Source organism: Scophthalmus maximus, chromosome 18, assembly GCF_022379125.1.
Source record: "Scophthalmus maximus strain ysfricsl-2021 chromosome 18, ASM2237912v1, whole genome shotgun sequence".
Classification (NCBI taxonomy): Eukaryota; Metazoa; Chordata; class Actinopteri; order Pleuronectiformes; family Scophthalmidae; genus Scophthalmus; species Scophthalmus maximus.
In genome coordinates this window covers 19,794,779-19,812,500 of record NC_061532.1, presented here as the reverse complement: position 1 = coordinate 19,812,500, position 17,722 = coordinate 19,794,779, and the positions used below count along the sequence as shown (strand labels likewise).

The window sequence follows — 17,722 nt, the reverse complement described above, 5'->3', positions numbered from 1 at the left end:
GACAGCTGGGACGGTTTAATTTTTTTCTTTCCAGAAACAGTGAATAGTTATTATAGTTAATATTGTGATTTACAGGCTGAGCTAATCAAAGTGTCCTCAAAGAATCATCCTGGATCTGACTTCACAGCGTCGTCACTAATTGCTGAAACACGGGAATCATTTTCCATTTCAAAATTCCAGACTTTTTCCAGAGTCAAATTTTCTTCTTCTCTGTAGATTTGTCAGATCATATCTCGACTTCCAGGAAGTCGAATGGGTTTCAAATTGAAATATTGATCCTTGAAATTCCGATGTCACTTGTTCCAGGACTGATTCTCACATAAGAGATTGATATTCAAACTCGGTAATTTGCGACGGTTACCGGCGATTCACTAAACCGGAGGGATGTGAGACTTCAGTGCCATTTGTATAAAATCTTTCTGTTTCACCTTTTACAGAAAAAAAAAATGATTCTATGAATTAATATTTTAAGTTAGAAGACAAGAAGAACACACACACGTGTAACCACCCACACGTGTGAAATGTACGTTCCAGGTCAGTGGTCGCTATGAAGAACAAATAGCTGACTCAGCCAATCACAGTGACGAGGGAAGAGGCAGCATGCACGCACACACACTCTCTCACACACACACACACACACACACATACACACACACAATCAGGGTATAGAAGACCTTTCCTGTGTGTGTGTGTGTGTGTGTGTGTGTGTGTGTGTGTGTGTGTGTGTGTGTGTGTGTGTGTGTGTGTGTGTGTGTGAGAGAGTGTGTGTGTGTGTTGGAGAAAGATGAGGTGATAGATCATACGGGACGACGACCTCTCACAGGTCTGTAGGTTACGGATGTAGCACTTACTGTACAGTGGCACTGGTCCAGTGATCCAGTGCAGCAGATGGTGCATCCGGTGGTTCTGACCCGTGTGCTCACATTAACGGCACCAGGTACAGAGTTCGCAGCGATGGTTGTGTGTGGGCGAGGCCTCGATACCACGGCTCCACAGACCAGCACAAGATGGCGGCGCCTGAATCAGAGATATTTCAGATTCACTTTTGTACAACTGGAGGAAGAAGAGACACGTCGGAATGAATGAACGTCTTCGTCACAGTGGATGTAGAAAGTCCATCCCAGTTTTGTTTGACTTCCTCACATTATCTTGTTTTGTTCGTCCCACAGTCCAAAACCCCGACGTTGTTCAGTTTACAGTGAAGAGCGAGCAGGTCGTCACAGGAGTCTCTTGTTCCATGTTGCACAGTGCGAGTCGTCAGCTCAGGTAGACTTAGTTCAGCGTCTACCTGAGCTGACGACTCGTCCTCCACGTCGTTATCGAGGAAACTCGACACCGTTACCATGACAATTCACCAGCGATAAACGAGTATTGTAGCGCGTGTGACCGCTCTCCCGCCAGAGGGGTTCATATCTGCCACTGGCTCATTAATGTTTTAATTATTGTTTCTTCATTTGTATGTTCATTTGAAGACATTGAATTCTTGTTAGACTTTGAACTTTCTGTGCCACTTTTAAATCCCCTTTATTCTCGCAGCCTTCTTCTTCTTCCTCCTCCTCTTGTCGTGCTCCCGCGTCCTGTCGCTCCTCCCCTCCTCGTCAGACACGCCGCCTCCCTCCCTGTGCTCTGCTGCAGTCTTGGCCGCCGTGTGCCGCCTTCCATTACGGTCGGCTGTTCAAGTTAATTAAAGAAGGGCATTCCTCTTCTCAGTGGCTGACTCACTGCACAACTTCTCTGCTTACTCATGCCCCCGAAGGGTTGTTCGGCCGGTTGACGCACGGATTGGGAGATCCAATCAGGAGCGAGTGGAGGGGGAAGCCCGGTGGGCAGGGGGCGGGACGGCCGTGTGACGATGAACAGATCAAACACACGCTGTGAAGCAGTGGCCGCTGGGTCATAAAACGCCAACAGTCCTTATCGCGATATCATTTCTTCAATAGCAAGATAACACAATTTCAAAAAGTCTTTGACATTTTCTGTCTGATTGACAGTGAAGGTCTTAGACTTTGAAAAAAGATTTTATATTGTGATAACATTCTTGTCCATATCGCCCCGGCGATCTGCATGTTTGTACTTCCACACTTCCTTGTTTCTAGATCCCATCGACGAAATCGTCTCGATCCGTTGGAAAGAAAATGTCGTTAACATATTTAATGATCTGGTGTCCGAACAGAAAACAGGTGAAATATTTAGTCATTTAGTTTGGAGGATTTTTTCCCACCGAGTGTTCAGTCCCTCAGTGTGTTTGTCGTGACGGGACTACCCCCCCTCGCTTAGGGAAAGTGACCAGTATGGTCGGAGTTGAACAGCTTTGGAAACCTCTTACCGTCAACACAACATTCACACTCATCTCACGCCGCGATGCGTCGGACGTGAGAGAGTTGGCAAGGTCGTAAAACCCCCTGTGTGATTTTTTGGGGGGGTTCTAAAAATTGAACTGACTTGTCATGATTTGACTTGGAGAAGCGACTGTTGAGACGGACAGACGTATGTCAGCGCGAAATCATTTCCTCTGCGGTCAGTTTTCAAAACAAAGTCCGTCCTGTTGGACGTTGCCTACATCCACATTTATACGTTTTAAAGCGCATCACCTTTGCCACGTTTACGCCCGGCGTCCACGCTAATCCGGAGTGTTGGAGCACCTTCAAACGGAGAACCTCGGAAAACGCTGCTGGCCCCGTTTTAGTGACACTATAGTCTGGTTTCGTGGAAATGGAGACATTTAGAAACGATGACGCCGTCAACCACATTCGCTTTCTGATCCAAACTAAGAAAGTGTGGATGTGTGGATGGAGCCTTTGTTGTATTCGTGAGACTCAACGCTGCCACCGATGTGCGATCTTTGTGTGAGCAGGGTTCCTGAATCTCTTGGGGAAAGTGGAGCAGAAGCAAAACCACTGGTTGACAGATGTTGTTCCAACACGAATAAACCGCCATTTTTAATCTTTCATGGGTTTTTTTCGGGTGCAACCCGATGACACAGCCATGGCGTTGTGGGCGTGAAGTAAACAGGTCTGTACTGTACGATGACAGGTGAATGAAACTGTGACAGATTCTTAACACACCCCGTCCGTCACAGTGGCGGATTATAATTAATTATAGCACAACCCCTGCCGACATGTTAATACATTTCTACTGACTGAGATGACGGCTTATTTCTGATTGGCTGAGCCGGCAACAAGATTCCAGAGCCCTAACACCCCGGACGCTGCCAAACCAAGAAGAGAAAAAACCACCAAGGACCAGTTCCCATTCAAACCATCAATCAGCAATCTATCATTTTTCACTTCTGCTGCAACCGCAGTTCAACAAAAACACCAAGCCTCAGGTCCTAACACCTCTGACGGTGCCAATCGTCTACGGATAAACCCTCAAAAGCCAAGTGGAACCGGTGTTTCGCTTTGAAAAGCTGCGAGCAAAGGCGGAACTCATCGGCCGGTTTGTGTTCCGCAGCCAGCGGAGATGACAAAGCCCTGCGGTGTGTCGTTCAGATGATAGCCCCGTCCCCATGTCTTCAGATGATAGCCCCGTCCCCATGTCTTCAGATGATAGCCACGTCCCCACAGAGGCGTGTCTTCAGATGATAGCCCCGTCCCCATGTCTTCAGATGATAGCCCCGTCCCCATGTCTTCAGATGATAGCCCCGTCCCCATGTCTTCAGATGATAGCCCCGTCCCCATGTCTTCAGATGATAGCCACGTCCCCACAGAGGCGTGTCTTCAGATGATAGCCCCGTCCCCATGTCTTCAGATGATAGCCCCGTCCCCATGTCTTCAGATGATAGCCACGTCCCCACAGAGGCGTGTCTTCAGATGATAGCCCCGTCCCCATGTCTTCAGATGATAGCCCCGTCCCCATGTCTTCAGATGATAGCCCCGTCCCCATGTCTTCAGATGATAGCCCCGTCCCCATGTCTTCAGATGATAGCCCCGTCCCCATGTCTTCAGATGATAGCCCCGTCCCCACACATCCAATCAAGCTGCACCAAACTGCACACACTCGTGGAATCAGTCCACTAAATATGCGTGATTGTTTCCTTCGAGATCCATGAATTATTTCCTGGAAAATCTGTAAAATGTGAGAAGATTTCCCACATCGCGATGTTAAAGAAAGAGAGAAACGTTTCTTGGATCTGCACCGACATTTGTGGGGTTGGTCTCTGGACTCTAACGCTGTGTGTTGTGTTGTTGCAGGTGGTCGACTGTTCCTGGGACGAGACGGTGAAGATCTACACTCCTGCCTGTCTGTCTGCGTAGAGCGCTCATCCAAACCTTTCCCCTGAAGACAAGTCTCAACCGTCACGGAGGACCGGTCCCCACGACACCGGTTAAAAACCAACAGACATTCGTCCTCACAGAGGGGACAATACAAGCAGCCCCCCCCCACACACACACTCACACACGTTTATCATCAGCCGACTCGGGGTAAAGACTTTTTCACTTTGTTTCCCTGGTTTAATCTCGTTCCCGAGTTTGTGGCGAGGAGATAAAGTGTGTGTGTGTGTGTGTGTGTGTGTGTGTGTGTGTGTGTGTGTGTGTGTGTGTGTGTGTGTGTGTGTGTGTGTCTGTGTGTCTGTGTGTGTGTGTGTGTGTGTTTTCTGATAAAGTAAGAGGAATTAGCGGGAGTACGACAACTCTCTGTAAGAACTTGAATTCAGTGTGATTGAGACAACCCAGTGTCCTGATCAATGACATGTACTAATAAAGATAATATAATAAATTATTTAATATCGGTATCTGATCAGGCAGAGATTGTGAGCGTCTGTTACGTTTCACACGTGACTCACTTGATATTTGACAGAAGAAATGTCGACCGTGACGGTAGATATGGATTTATGGATTTATCTACTGTAGATATGGATTTATGGATTTATCTACTGTAGATATGGATTTTCAATGAGGCAGCGAGTGTCACATGAAGACGTTGACACCGTGAGAGAAGAAAAAGAAAAGCGTCTTTCTTCATCCAATCACTTCATATTGTATAAAAAGGCATTTGATTATTTCCACCAAGGATCAGATACGTTAGACTCTGGATACTTCACCTCCTTCTCCTTTTCTCTCTGTCCTCCTCCTTCTGAGTTTCCAGTCTCCTCTTGACTTCCTGACTAATCAAGTCGCTCTCAAACTGTTTTTATTGTCATTTCTATTCTTTGTCTCTGCGGACGACACGATTTCTTATGATTGATGTATAGATAATATTTATGAAGGATTGTGTAACGAGGAAAGATGTTAGCACCAGGTTGGAATCAGATTTTTTCAGCTCCTGTGATTGTAAATTGTAAAAACTATAACATATGAAACATTACCAGGATTATTTTTGCCCTTTTGATTTCAGTTTTTCCTTGGCAGAAACTCATCATGGACCAGCTTCACTAAATCTTCATCTTTCAAAGCGTCGACGTAAAAGTCAGAACACGTGAGCAGATGCTGCATTTATCATTTTCTTCGGTCTCCACTTCTCCGAATGCTTTTCCATATTTCTTCTAATTGTCTCAACAGTTAATGACTGATGACTGATTTCCCAGTGATGATCAAACACAAACAGAAATATAAAAATAAAAACAGCGTTCACACAGGGAGAATGTTCCCGTCAGGATTTCTTCTGCCACATTCATTTGTGAACCCGTATGAAAAAAATAAATCAGAGTCCGCTGCTCTCTGAGTTTTGAGTCAAATTACTGGGCCCTAATCTTCATCATGTACAGTTTGTGGAATATAATGGACACACGTGCGTCTCCGGTCTTAATCTCCTCTCAGCGCCGCCGCCTGGTAATTGGAAGCTAATGGTCTGAGCCCGATGGGGGCGGAGCCTCCCACCTCGTGGCCTGCACGCTGATTCTCTGATGAAATGTTTCAATTAAAAATATTGTCCAAGTCATTTCCACGCCTGTTCTGAGCGACGCTGAGGTCTGGGTCTGTGATAAGGAGGAAGAGGAGGATGAAGAGGAGGAGGAGGAAGAGGAGGAGGATGAAGAGGAGGAGGAGGAGGAAGAGGAGGAGGATGAAGAGGAGGAGGAGGAAGAGGAGGAGGAGGAAGAGGAGGAGGATGAAGAGGAGGATGAGGAGGAGGAGGAAGAGGAGGAGGATGAAGAGGAGGAGGAGGAAGAGGAGGAGGATGAAGAGGAGGAGGAGGAGGAGGAGGAGGAAGAGGAGGAGGATGAAGAGGAGGAGGAGGAAGAGGCTACAGGGACAGCAGAAAGGGCTAAGTAGTGGAACTCGAAGCGACCACAGTCCGTCCCTGCACCAAGCCTCCGAACGCCACGGTTCCATGGTAGTTCCACTGTAGTTGCCACTTGGTCGCAAGCAGGGCAGCTATTGGTTGATTGATTAATTGATTGATTGAAGGCTGTTTTTATCACTTGGAAGTTTGATGTCCTTAAACCGTTTATACACCAACACACAGAGACAACAGACAGAGACAACACACAGAGACAACAGACAGAGACAACAGACAGAGACAACAGACAGAGACAACACACAGAGACAACAGACAGAGACGACACACAGAGACAACAAACAGAGACAACACAGAGACAACAGACAGAGACAACACACAGAAACAACACACAGAGACAACAGACAGAGACAACACAGAGACAACAGACAGAGACAACACACAGAGAACACACAGAGACAACAGACAGAGACAACAGACAGAGAACACACAGAGACAACAGACAGAGACAACAGACAGAGAACACACAGAGACAACACACAGAGACAACAGACAGAGACAACACAGAGACAACAGACAGAGACAACACACAGAGAACACACAGAGACAACAGACAGAGACAACAGACAGAGAACACACAGAGACAACAGACAGAGACAACACACAGAGAACACACAGAGACAACAGACAGAGACAACAGACAGAGAACACACAGAGACAACAGACAGAGACAACACACAGAGAACACACAGAGACAACAGACAGAGACAACAGACAGAGAACACACAGAGACAACAGACAGAGACAACAGACAGAGAACACACAGAGACAACAGACAGAGACAACAGACAGAGACAGAAACTGCTTTAACTAGGAAACACTGAATAAATAAATAAAGGTTGAATAAATGAATCCCCCTCTCTCTCTCTCCCCTCCCTCTATTCCTCTCTCTCCCTCCCTCTCTCCATCTCTCTCTCTCTCCTCCCTCTCTCTCCCCTCCCTCTCTCCCCCTCCCTCTCTCTCCCTCTCCTCCCTCTATTCCTCTCTCTCCCTCCCTCTCTCCCTCTCTCTCTCTCTCCTCCCTCTATCCCTCTCTCTCCCTCCCTCTCTCCATCTCTCTCTCTCTCCTCCCTCTATCCCTCTCTCTCCCTCCCTCTCTCCATCTCTCTCTCTCTCCTCCCTCTCTCTCCCCTCCCTCTCTCCCCCTCCCTCTCTCTCCCTCTCTCTCTCCCTCTCTCTCCCTCTCCCCCTCCCTCCCTCTCTCTCCCCCTCCCTCTCCCCCCCTCTCTCTCTCCCTCTCTCTCTCCTCCCTCTCTCTCTCTCTCTCCCTCTCTCCATCTCTCTCTCTCCTCCCTCTCTCTCTCTCCTCCCTCTCTCTCTCTCCTCCCTCTCTCTCTCCCTCCCTCTCTCCATCTCTCTCTCTCTCCTCCCTCTCTCTCTCTCTCCCTCCCTCTCTCTCTCCCTCTCTCCCTCCCTCTCTCTCTCTCCCTCCCTCTCTCCATCTCTCTCTCTCTCCTCCCTCTCTCTCTCTCCTCCCTCTCTCTCTCCCTCCCTCTCTCCATCTCTCTCTCTCTCCTCCCTCTCTCTCTCTCTCCTCCCTCTCTCTCTCCCTCCCTCTCTCCATCTCTCTCTCTCCCCTCCCTCTCCCTCCCTCTACCCACCCCCCCCCCCCCCCCCCCCCCTGGTATCCTGCCAGGACTCGCTGCGGCAGAATGTCACACTTCTCCCGCAGCTCTCAGAGGACGAACGTCTCCTCCACCTTCCGGTTCATCCTCTGCTGCTCTTCCTCTTCTCTCTCCAGCAGCTTCACTTCACTTCCTCTTTCCTCTTCCCTCTTTTCTTCCTTCTGACTGTTCGAAGGGGATTGTTTTACTATTTTTATTCCAGTCCCAGATGAAGTGTCAGACAGGCAGCTGATCAGCTGAGGAGGAGAAGTCATCAGCTGAGCTGCAGGTTCTGTTGAATCTAATCAAACCCACGAGTCACCAGAACCGAGCCGAGGATCTTTGTGAAGATCCATTTCCCTGGAGCTTCTTCCAGCCTCGCGTCCTCTTCCTCCGCCCGGCAGCGGTGCGTCGCGGCCGTGCGTAAAACCCCCGGCCGTGCGTAAAACCCTGGCCCGGCCCCCCTCACCCCTCCCCCCGGCACCGAACCTCCTCCGGACCGGACCGTGAGACTCCTCCACCTCCTCGGCGGTTCCACTGCGGCCATGGACGTGTTCAAGAGCCGGCTGCTGGGCATCTCCGTGGCCGTTGCGCACGGCGTCTTCTCCGGCTCGTTGAACATCCTGCTGAAGTTCCTCATCTCGAGTTACCACTTCACGTACCTGACGCTCATCCAGTTCCTGACCAGCAGCACCGCGGCGCTCACCCTGGAGGCGCTGCGGCGGCTCGGGAAGGTCCAGATCCCGCCGTTCAGCCTGCAGCTCTCCAAGGTAAAGGACCGGACTCCTCCAGGGCGCAGCCAGATCAGGATGGACAGCTTTTCATTTCAAGAATGTAGATATATTCGTTTTTGAATTACGTTGTTGGAGTACAAATAGAAATAATTCCAACAAAACAAAACAGTGGATCGATCAGCCACGTCAAATAAACTACAAAACATATCTATTTTTTTATTTTTTGGATTTAATCAGAGGAAAAGTTGGAGCCTGATTTTAAAAGTTCTGTCACATTGTTGTGTCACTAAAAGTGAATCATGTTAACCGTGTACATTTTATTTTGAAAAAGTACAGATGACAAACTGCAGATCTCTGACCTGAAGCCCCTCCCCCTCCAATATTGGTGAAAGTGCCTGTTGGTTATTGATTGGCTGATTGACTAATTGATTGACTGCATGAGCCAATAGACCGTTTGTCTGATACCATATAACTGTCAGGAAGCAGGTGGTCGAGGAATGACAGGGTTTGCAAAATTAAAATTGTACTTAACCAGAATGACAGAGCGGAAAAATGCATCGAACACGAACTGATAAAACTTCAGTTGCTGTGAAAACTTTAAAAATGCGTTTCCATTTCACTTTCGCTTCATGACAGCTGCGGGTGAAACATTTGCGTGTTTGTGTTTTCAGGAGTTTGCCTCGGTGTGCGTCCTGTCCACGCTGCAGTCCACCCTCACGCTGTGGTCCCTGCGGGGCCTCAGCCTGCCCATGTACGTCGTGTTCAAGCGCTGCCTGCCGCTCGTCACGCTCAGCATCGGCGTGTGCGTGCTGAAGAACGGCGCGCCGTCCATCGGGGTGGTGACCGCCGTGTGCATCACCACCGGCGGAGCTGCGCTCGCTGGTAGGGTTTACCATCACATCAACCCTTAACTTTTAACCTTTAACCTGTCCTTTACCTGACCTTTAACCTGACCTTTAACCTGACCTTTAACCTGTCCTTTACCTGACCTTTAACCTGTCCTTTACCTGACCTTTAACCTGACCTTTATCTGACCTAAACCTAAAAAAACGGTCCTCTCAACGTCCCCAGAGGATGACTCCCACTGACTTCAATGATCCTCTGATCTTTCCCTCTAGCACCACCATGAGGTGGTTTGGAGAAAAATATCTGGACAACTTTCAGATGGATTCCCATGAAATTGATAAAAGATGTTCAAGGTCCCCAGATGTTATGTTGCTCTGCCAAAGTTTTTACGCAGTAAAATGTGCATTTTCTTTGTTTGCTATAATTCTACAGCATTCTTCAACACTTTTATGGTTTTGTTAAGACACAGTGCTAACGATGAGTTTATTAACATTTGACGAAAACCCGTAAACCTCCCTCCTCCCACGACACGTAATGAACACGTCTCCACAATAATGGGATTTTTTCAGTCCCTGAAGTCAGAATATGTTTTTCTCCTGTGAAAAATAAAAACGACTATCTCTCAGATTAAATCCAGTACGACGAATCGGCCCATTAGTTTCATATTCTGCACATTTCACAGTTAATGTTCCGCGCCCCCCCCCCCCCAAACACCGAGAGCAGCGGATGAGATCGATTCAGGAAATTCATTATCTGTATTTTTTTTGATGGCTTCAGGATCATTAACAGTAATGGACAAGGAACATTTACAGCTGGGAAAGATGATTAAAGTGTTTTTTTATAATCGAGAAATTAATTCAACGGTCAAACAGTTTTACAAAAAAAAAAGAATAAAATGAATCTGTTGTCAGGATCTTTCCCCCGTTACAGACTGTAAACGACTGTTTGATATTTGGTTCAGACTTTCTGTTATTTTTATTTGTTACCTTAGGTTGAAGAAATTAAAGTATCATTTTCTAGTTTAGATGCAAACGTGATTTTATTGCAACTGGCCTTTTTCATTGAAAGTCTCACAACGCAGGAGGAGTCAACACTCTTCACGTTCCCTCCAGGTGCTGGCGATCTCACCGGCGACCCCTTCGGCTACGTCACCGGCGTGTTGGCGGTGATCATCCACGCCTCCTACCTGGTCCTGATCCAGAAGACCAGCCTGGACAGCGAGTACGGTCCGCTCACCGCGCAGTACGCCATCGCCATCATGGCCTCGCCGGTGAGGACCGACTGTGGAGCAGGACGTCGAGGCGTCGGACGTTTCACTTGTCTCCTCCACCTTTCTGTTCCACTTCCACTTTTCTTCCCCGTCTTTACTTTTCTTTCTCTTCTCTCTAAACTTCTTTTGCAGTTTGTCCTTTAGCCTTTTATTTTGTTTCCTTCCTCTTCAGTTTTCTCTCTGTCTTCCTCGTCTGATTCTTCTCTTCCATCTTTACCTTTTAGTAAGTTGCTTCATTCCTTCCTCTTTTCGTCCTCTCATTACTTTCTTGGCTTCTGTTAATTCCCTCTGTCGCCCTTGAGCCTTGTGATTCCCTCTCTCTCTCCTATTCTTATTCTTTTCTCCGACCGTGGAGAAGTTGCCCTGTGGAGTTTCCTTGTCAACTAAAAGCACATTGTGTGTCCGAGAGGTTTAACGAACGTGCAGAATGCATTTCCTTCTCCACAAACATTTGCCAAACCACTTCTTCAAGTCCTAAGTCTGTTAAATCTGACGTGTTTACTTTCTTTAACTCTTCTTCATCTCTCCTGCCTTTGTTTGCACGTTGCAGCGTCTCTTAGCATCAGAGTTTCGCCGTCACCATGATCCGTCCTTTTCTTTGTTCTGTCTTTACCTCTTCTCTTTGTCTCTCTCAGGTGCTGCTGGTGTGCTCCTTCATCTCCATGGACGTCATCAACATGTGGTCATACGAGGGCTGGAAGGACCCGCACATCACCATAATTTTCATCTGCTGCGTCTTCATCGGCTGCGCCATGAACTTCACCACGCTGCATTGCACTTACATCAACTCTGCCGTCACCACCAGTTTTGTGGGTGTGGTCAAGAGCATCGCCACCATCACGGTCGGCATGCTGGCGTTCAGTGACGTCGCGCCGACCCGACTGTTCATCGGCGGAGTGGCGGTGAACACCATCGGCTCCATCACCTACTGCGTGGTCAAATACTTTGAGACGAAGAAGAAGACCTTGTATGAGGATCTGGAAGAGGCGGGGAAGGATGGCGGACTGGCCGGGGAGCCTTACCGAGAGAAGCCGCCGCTGAACGGTGACGGGCCCGCCACAGGCAATGGACCCGATTTGGCAGAACCACAGATAGATGGAGTGTTGAGCAGTTACTGGAAGGAGGAGGAGGAGGCGGCGGCGGCAGCGACCTGTTTGGCCAACGGACAGTTGTGGACAGGAGATGTCGGACAAGGAGATGGGGAAGCAGGCGTGAATTCTTGTGTCATGACGGAGAAAGAGGTGTTGGAGATGCAGAGGGAGCACCTCCACAAGGAGACCTCCACCTCTGGTCAGTCGCTCAGTGACAGCTACGTCGGGGTGTGGAGGTCCATCAGACATCTGCACTTCATGAAGAAAGAACCTTTGGTTGATAACATGGAGCAGCAGAGTCCGTGAGGACAGGACACAGACCTGGATAGACTCCAGACAGGAAAACTGGGAACGAATTGGAGAATAAGAAAAAGTATTGAACATGCTGAAGAAACCAGAGGAGAAGAAAAGGAGAAGGGCAGAATAAAAACAAGAATAAACTGAACCTCTTTTATCTGCATTAAATTAAATGACCTCAATGAAAAGCCAACGCTCGGTCTCGTCCCACCGCGCTTTGAGCGTAAAGACTGGCAACAGTCACTTTTATTTTAGTTTGTGAAGAGAGTAACAAGGGGTTCATGGTGGATGAGGAGTTCTGGGAGAAGCTGCCTGTCAGAGATAAATTCAGCTTCCGCTCTCGCCCAGCTGTGTGGCGAGCAGCGCGGAACAAGCTAGCCACCGTTTAGCATGATTTGGTTTGGTCTGCGGGCCCACAGATTAGGACAGCTAGCCAAACAAAACAAGTGCATCATGTGCAAAGTGAAATATCACATCCAATCAGGGAGCGGCAAACCAAACGGCAGACACCTGGACACTCTTTTTTTTTTTTGTTTGTTTGATTGAAACCTGGCTGAATACTTGTTTCTGATTGGCTGTGGGGTGTGAATTTAATGAGCTTATCATGACGTGCTGCATGAAAGAGACCGTAGTGCTAATATTCTAGCCAGCCTGAAGCATGCTAGTCATGATTAGCCATCCAACCTGGCTAGCTTACTGTCCGTGAGTGGCCAGATCCCAGATACGGTCGCCACCATCTTGTGCCTGTGACGCCATCTGGACCCAGAGTCTGTGCAGTAGTGATGTCGACCAATCGTGAGTCAGTGTCAGCTGTCAATCATGATGTTTCACCCCATTTTTATATCATTAAATGACTAATGAAAACCAGCTGAGCAGAAACACAAACTCTTCAACATCAATGTGATATGAACTACCTGAAATGACAGAAACCATCTTTAGGGAAAAATGTATTTGTCAGGGGGCGGGTTTATGACCTATAGTGCAGCCAACCACCAGGGGGTGATCCAGATGTTATGACCCCATCTTTGGGAGCTGTCATGTCATCTATCTTTATTGTCAGTCCCTTGTGGCGATAGCTACTGTAACTAGCTGATAGCGAGTTAGCTTGGTTGCCAACAAGAGACTTACTGTATTACCAACACTTAGAGAAGTCTAACCACAGCGCTGTCCCGATTCAGGGGCCGCATCCTTCAGTGACAGCTAAGCCGTCCCACTTCATAGGCCCCTTTAAACATGGCTGACAAATTGCGTCCTTCAATTCATGAGCAACAAAGGCTTCAATGGGGGGATTGTTCTCGGTCCGACCGGTCCCAGGATTCATAGTGCACCGGTGACGAAGCTATCAAGCGAGCTACAGTCCAAAGTAGCTAACGCTGGAGACCAAACAAGAGACAAGACCGCCTCATTCCGGTTCGGCCTCCTCGGTCTAGACCCATGTCTCTTTTGTGGAGCAGTTTATTCTCAAAGTCAGATTGCTAATGGCCCACGTGCTACAAACGCGTCATGCATTTTAAGATCTATCAAGATGGTTTGCTGTCGGTCGACGGTGCAAATTCACGTATCAGAGTGAACCAAAGTTGAACCAAGTTTGTTCGTTTTTATGATTTGATTGGCAACATCAAGCTGTAGTTTGACTTGGATCAGGTTGCTGCTGCTGGTTTCTCTGTCCAAACCAGGGTTACCATCGAGCTTCTGATCCAACAAAACCCAAATTCAAGAGCACCATGTCTTCCCAGAAACGTCTTGGTTACTGTGAATATTCCACAAGTTGCCAATATTTCCCTCCCACATTGAGATGAAGGCGTCCAACACAAAGCAGTGAGTGGTTGCTGCTTGTTGTGTGATTAAATCGTTTCAATGAAACACCTTGTGGAGGACTATCCTCCTCGTTGTCTTTCTCCTGATGCATTTCTTTTGGAAACAGTTCTGCGTTTAATGCTTCTTACTGTGCTGAAGGTGACAGAGAATATAAACCTCTGGACGGTGGTGGAAGGAAAAGATGGCAGGTTACCAGCTTTGGTTAGATTGGGACACCGGCCGGATCCGTCAGCCATATCTGCTCTGACCGAAGATTCAATCAGAATCAAGATTGAAACGTCGTCCTTGAATTACACTGAACGTATCTTTTCTTCCTAGGCGTGAAAACTGGGTTATGACACGAGGCACAAGTGAGGCATCATTCAAACCAGGGGCACATCAGTTAAGCAGAAGGATGCACCTTCTTTCGTATGCAGCTAGGAGGAGGCAGTTAGCTTAGCATAGCATAGCATAGCATAAGGACATGAGGCTACAGTCTGACTCTGTCCAGTCGGAAAACACACTCAACAGCATTATTCTCCCTCAAAAGTGCTTCTGGTGAATTCTGGTCTGTTCGGTTCGGAGACACCGTCCGATAAAATCGGTCCGAATCAGCGTCTGCGAGGAACGTGCGTGGGCCGCCGAGCCCAACAAATGTCCCGAAGAATTAGGTTTTCACATCCGCCAACTGGAGTCACGTCTCGTCCACGTGTGGGCTGGAACTTCATGGACAGACACAATAAATTAGCTGCTGTCTGTTCAACGAAGTAAACTTTAAATGCCAACGTTTAGTACGTGAATGACTCGTCTCGTATCATCATCAGCCGATCGACTCCGTGACGACTCTTCATCTGCGACTGGCTCCAGAAAGAACATCCTTACAACATATTTATAGTCTCCCTCAAGTTCCACCGCGTTTCATTGACATTCTTGTAGTTCTAAGATGCGACAGATCAGAACAGAAACGACGTGCCACAATAATGAACTTTAGTTCTACAGGACTTTTCTTTACAACGTCATAAATAGCTTCACAGAAGGATACACCGATCAAATGAAATAACTTGAATAAGAATTCACACAGAGATGAAGCAGTAAAGATAGAAATATGACCTTGTTTCGCTGATGGTCGTGTCTTGATCCGCCACTGACGCCTTCTGCAACATCTGCACGTGGACCCTACAGGTAAAGTTGAGGAACAGGTCGTAGTTGATGGTCAGTACTCGGTTAGTAATTTGATGAAGGGATGATGAAACTGTGACTTTGTTCAGTCCGTGTCTGATTTGACCAGTTTGGTTTGTCCGACTCGTCCGACTCTTCGAACTCTCAGTGTGTTAGTCGGCGGCACGTCGTCGTCACTCTGACCTGAACGCTGTGGAGGCCGTGAACCACCTCCCCCCGACTGGAACATTTATCTCTCACCTCTCGTCTCTGTCGCAGAGACGGAAGCTCCGGGCGCGTGGAGATGTGTGGAGGGACGAAGCTGTCAGCCCCTGATATTGACTGATATCGACTTCTCTTCTCACAGTCTCAACTTCATTTAACGCTACAAGAGATGCGATGTTCCCTCGAGCCGCGGGAGCCTGCAGGTCGTGGACGAAGATGTTGTTTTGAAGCTTAGGAAAGAAAAGCAGAAGAGATGAACGTAGCTGTTGAAGCAGCGCGATGGCGTGTTCGGTGTTCGGAGGCGATAATGAGTCAGTGGGCGCCGCCGCGGCAGACGGTCGATACGTGATGTTCCAGGTGAAGCGTCCTCGTGAGGGGACACGTGAGTCATCACAACCTTTGACTTCTGCCTTCAGACTTTCTGTACGTTTCATTCAAGATGCCGACAAGTGTGTGGTTGTTTTTGAAATGTGATTTTTATTTTATTTGACACGTTAAGTCTGAGGATCGACGCCACGATCTGCAGGATAATGACGCAAGTTGAAATACACTTAAGACAGTAAAGTTACACCTTGTCACACCTCGCAATTTAAATCCACTTGAGACGTATTTCACTTTGGGCCCACAGTCCCCTCAATACATCTGATGTTCTCACCATCAAGATCCAACAAGTGAATCGTCCTCTGAGGAAACCGACCCAAATCTCGCAATGTTAAAGGAAGTGATAAAAAAAAATCCTCACTTCTAATGAGCATCTTAATGTTGCGTTGCATCTGTAGCCACGCCCCCAGCGCTGATGTCACGTTCCGTTACTCGTTACGATGATTGACTTTTATAGAACAAGTGGTTCTGTTCTTTTTCTGTCTCCAGAGTCAAAAGGTCATTTTGAGCCTCGTGCAAACTTGAAGCTAAACCTCATCCACACCTGAACGCTGATCCAGCCCTTCACACACACACACACACACACACATGCACACACACACACACGCACACACACACTCACACACACACACTCACACACACACACACACACACACACACACGCGCACGCACGCACGCACGCACGCACGCACACACGAACGCACACACACACACACACACACACACACACACACTGTGTTATAAGCCACTCAGAGAATCATACAAGCTAAGAAACAATAATTCCCAGGTTGGTTGGTTTCATTTATATGATGATGTGTTTGTTTTTTGTCCTTTTCTATTTTTTTTTCTTTGCATGTGAACTGATTGTTGCCTTGTTGTTGTTGTTGTTGTTCTTGTGAGTCTGTGTTGTTCCTGAAAAATAAAATATAAAGTGTCTGCTGAAGGGAAAAGGACCAACTGCTCTTCAATTTGCATGTTCAATGTAAAGTAAATTGAAAATGTTATAACGAAATGTCTCTGGTGGAATATTTAGTGTGTGTGTGTGTGTGTGTGTGTGTGTGTGTGTGCGTGTTGTATACAATGGGTGTTTCCATGATGATGAGTCCATCAGCAGACAGTAGTGACGGACGATGTTCACCGTGGAGGCCTGAGGACAGCGTTAGATTATTGTATTTATGATATGGATCATTATGTGTGTGTGTGTGTGTGTGTGTGTGTGTGGTATAAAGCAGAGGAACCGTCTCGCTCGGTGGAGCTGATCATTTCATCATCGTGACACATCGTGAAGAAAAAGAATCTTTGTTCTTGTAATAAAATTCTTATCAAATCAAAACGTTTCTCTGATTATGTTCGTGATTACTTTCAATTGATCATCAAAACTATTAACAACTGTAACCAAGTGGAGCAGATAATTAATAACTATGTTCTGAATCAGTAAAGTCAGCAGACAAAATTAATATCATCAGATGAAAACATCCACGACTTCACTTCATATCGCAAAACAATTTAGCCCGTTTTTTTTCTGTAACGTTCAACAACCGATGATTTTGTTTGTATGTTTTTGAACAATCTTTCTCTGTGTTTTTGTTCTTTTCATTCAGGATTTCACAAGTGTCATCACACCCGACCACACGACCACAACTACCTGGACCTGAACCAACCGGCTCCTGGTGGAACCACATCCACATCCACGAGATCTGGATCCACGAGATCTGGACCCACGAGATCTGGACCCACGAGATCCACATCCACGAGATCCGGATCCACGAGATCCACATCCACGAGATCCGGATCCAAACTCAAATCATCTCTCCTTCAGTCAGTAGACCTGTCTGATAGTTTTCATGAATTAATCTCTGTGGAATTTGTGAACATGTTAAAAAAGAATCTGTCCCACAATGTTAAGATATGAAACTCCGCCCCTTTGTCCAGATCCATGTTCCATCAGACAGACAGACAGTTGAAATTTGGAAAATTAACTCAAACTATGGAGAATAACGTCAAGGAAGAGGAGGAAGAGGAGGAGGAGGGAAGAGGAAGAGGATATATACAGTCACTGATCGTCTTTATATACAGTCAGTG

At 47.3% G+C, this 17,722-nt stretch overlaps 2 protein-coding genes across 2 annotated transcripts in view; both read left to right on the top strand.

Annotated features, from left to right (window-relative positions):
• Positions 1 to 5,657, top strand: part of pex7 (peroxisomal biogenesis factor 7) — a 24,358-nt gene extending 18,701 nt beyond the window's left edge. Inside the window, exon 11 of the mRNA XM_035617309.2 lies at positions 4,194 to 5,657. Coding sequence (XP_035473202.1) covers positions 4,194 to 4,256 — 63 coding nt within the window. The 3' untranslated portion in view covers positions 4,257 to 5,657. The remainder of the gene's footprint in view (positions 1 to 4,193) is intronic.
• Positions 5,658 to 8,080: 2,423 nt separating this feature from the next.
• Positions 8,081 to 16,278, top strand: LOC118289979 (solute carrier family 35 member D3). Its single transcript, XM_035617267.2, has 4 exons — positions 8,081 to 8,611; positions 9,247 to 9,457; positions 10,534 to 10,691; positions 11,327 to 16,278. Exons 1-4 carry the CDS (start codon positions 8,387 to 8,389, stop codon positions 12,086 to 12,088), a joined length of 1,356 nt encoding a protein of 451 aa, XP_035473160.1. The 5' UTR covers positions 8,081 to 8,386; the 3' UTR covers positions 12,089 to 16,278.
• The last annotated feature ends 1,444 nt before the right edge of the window (positions 16,279 to 17,722 follow it).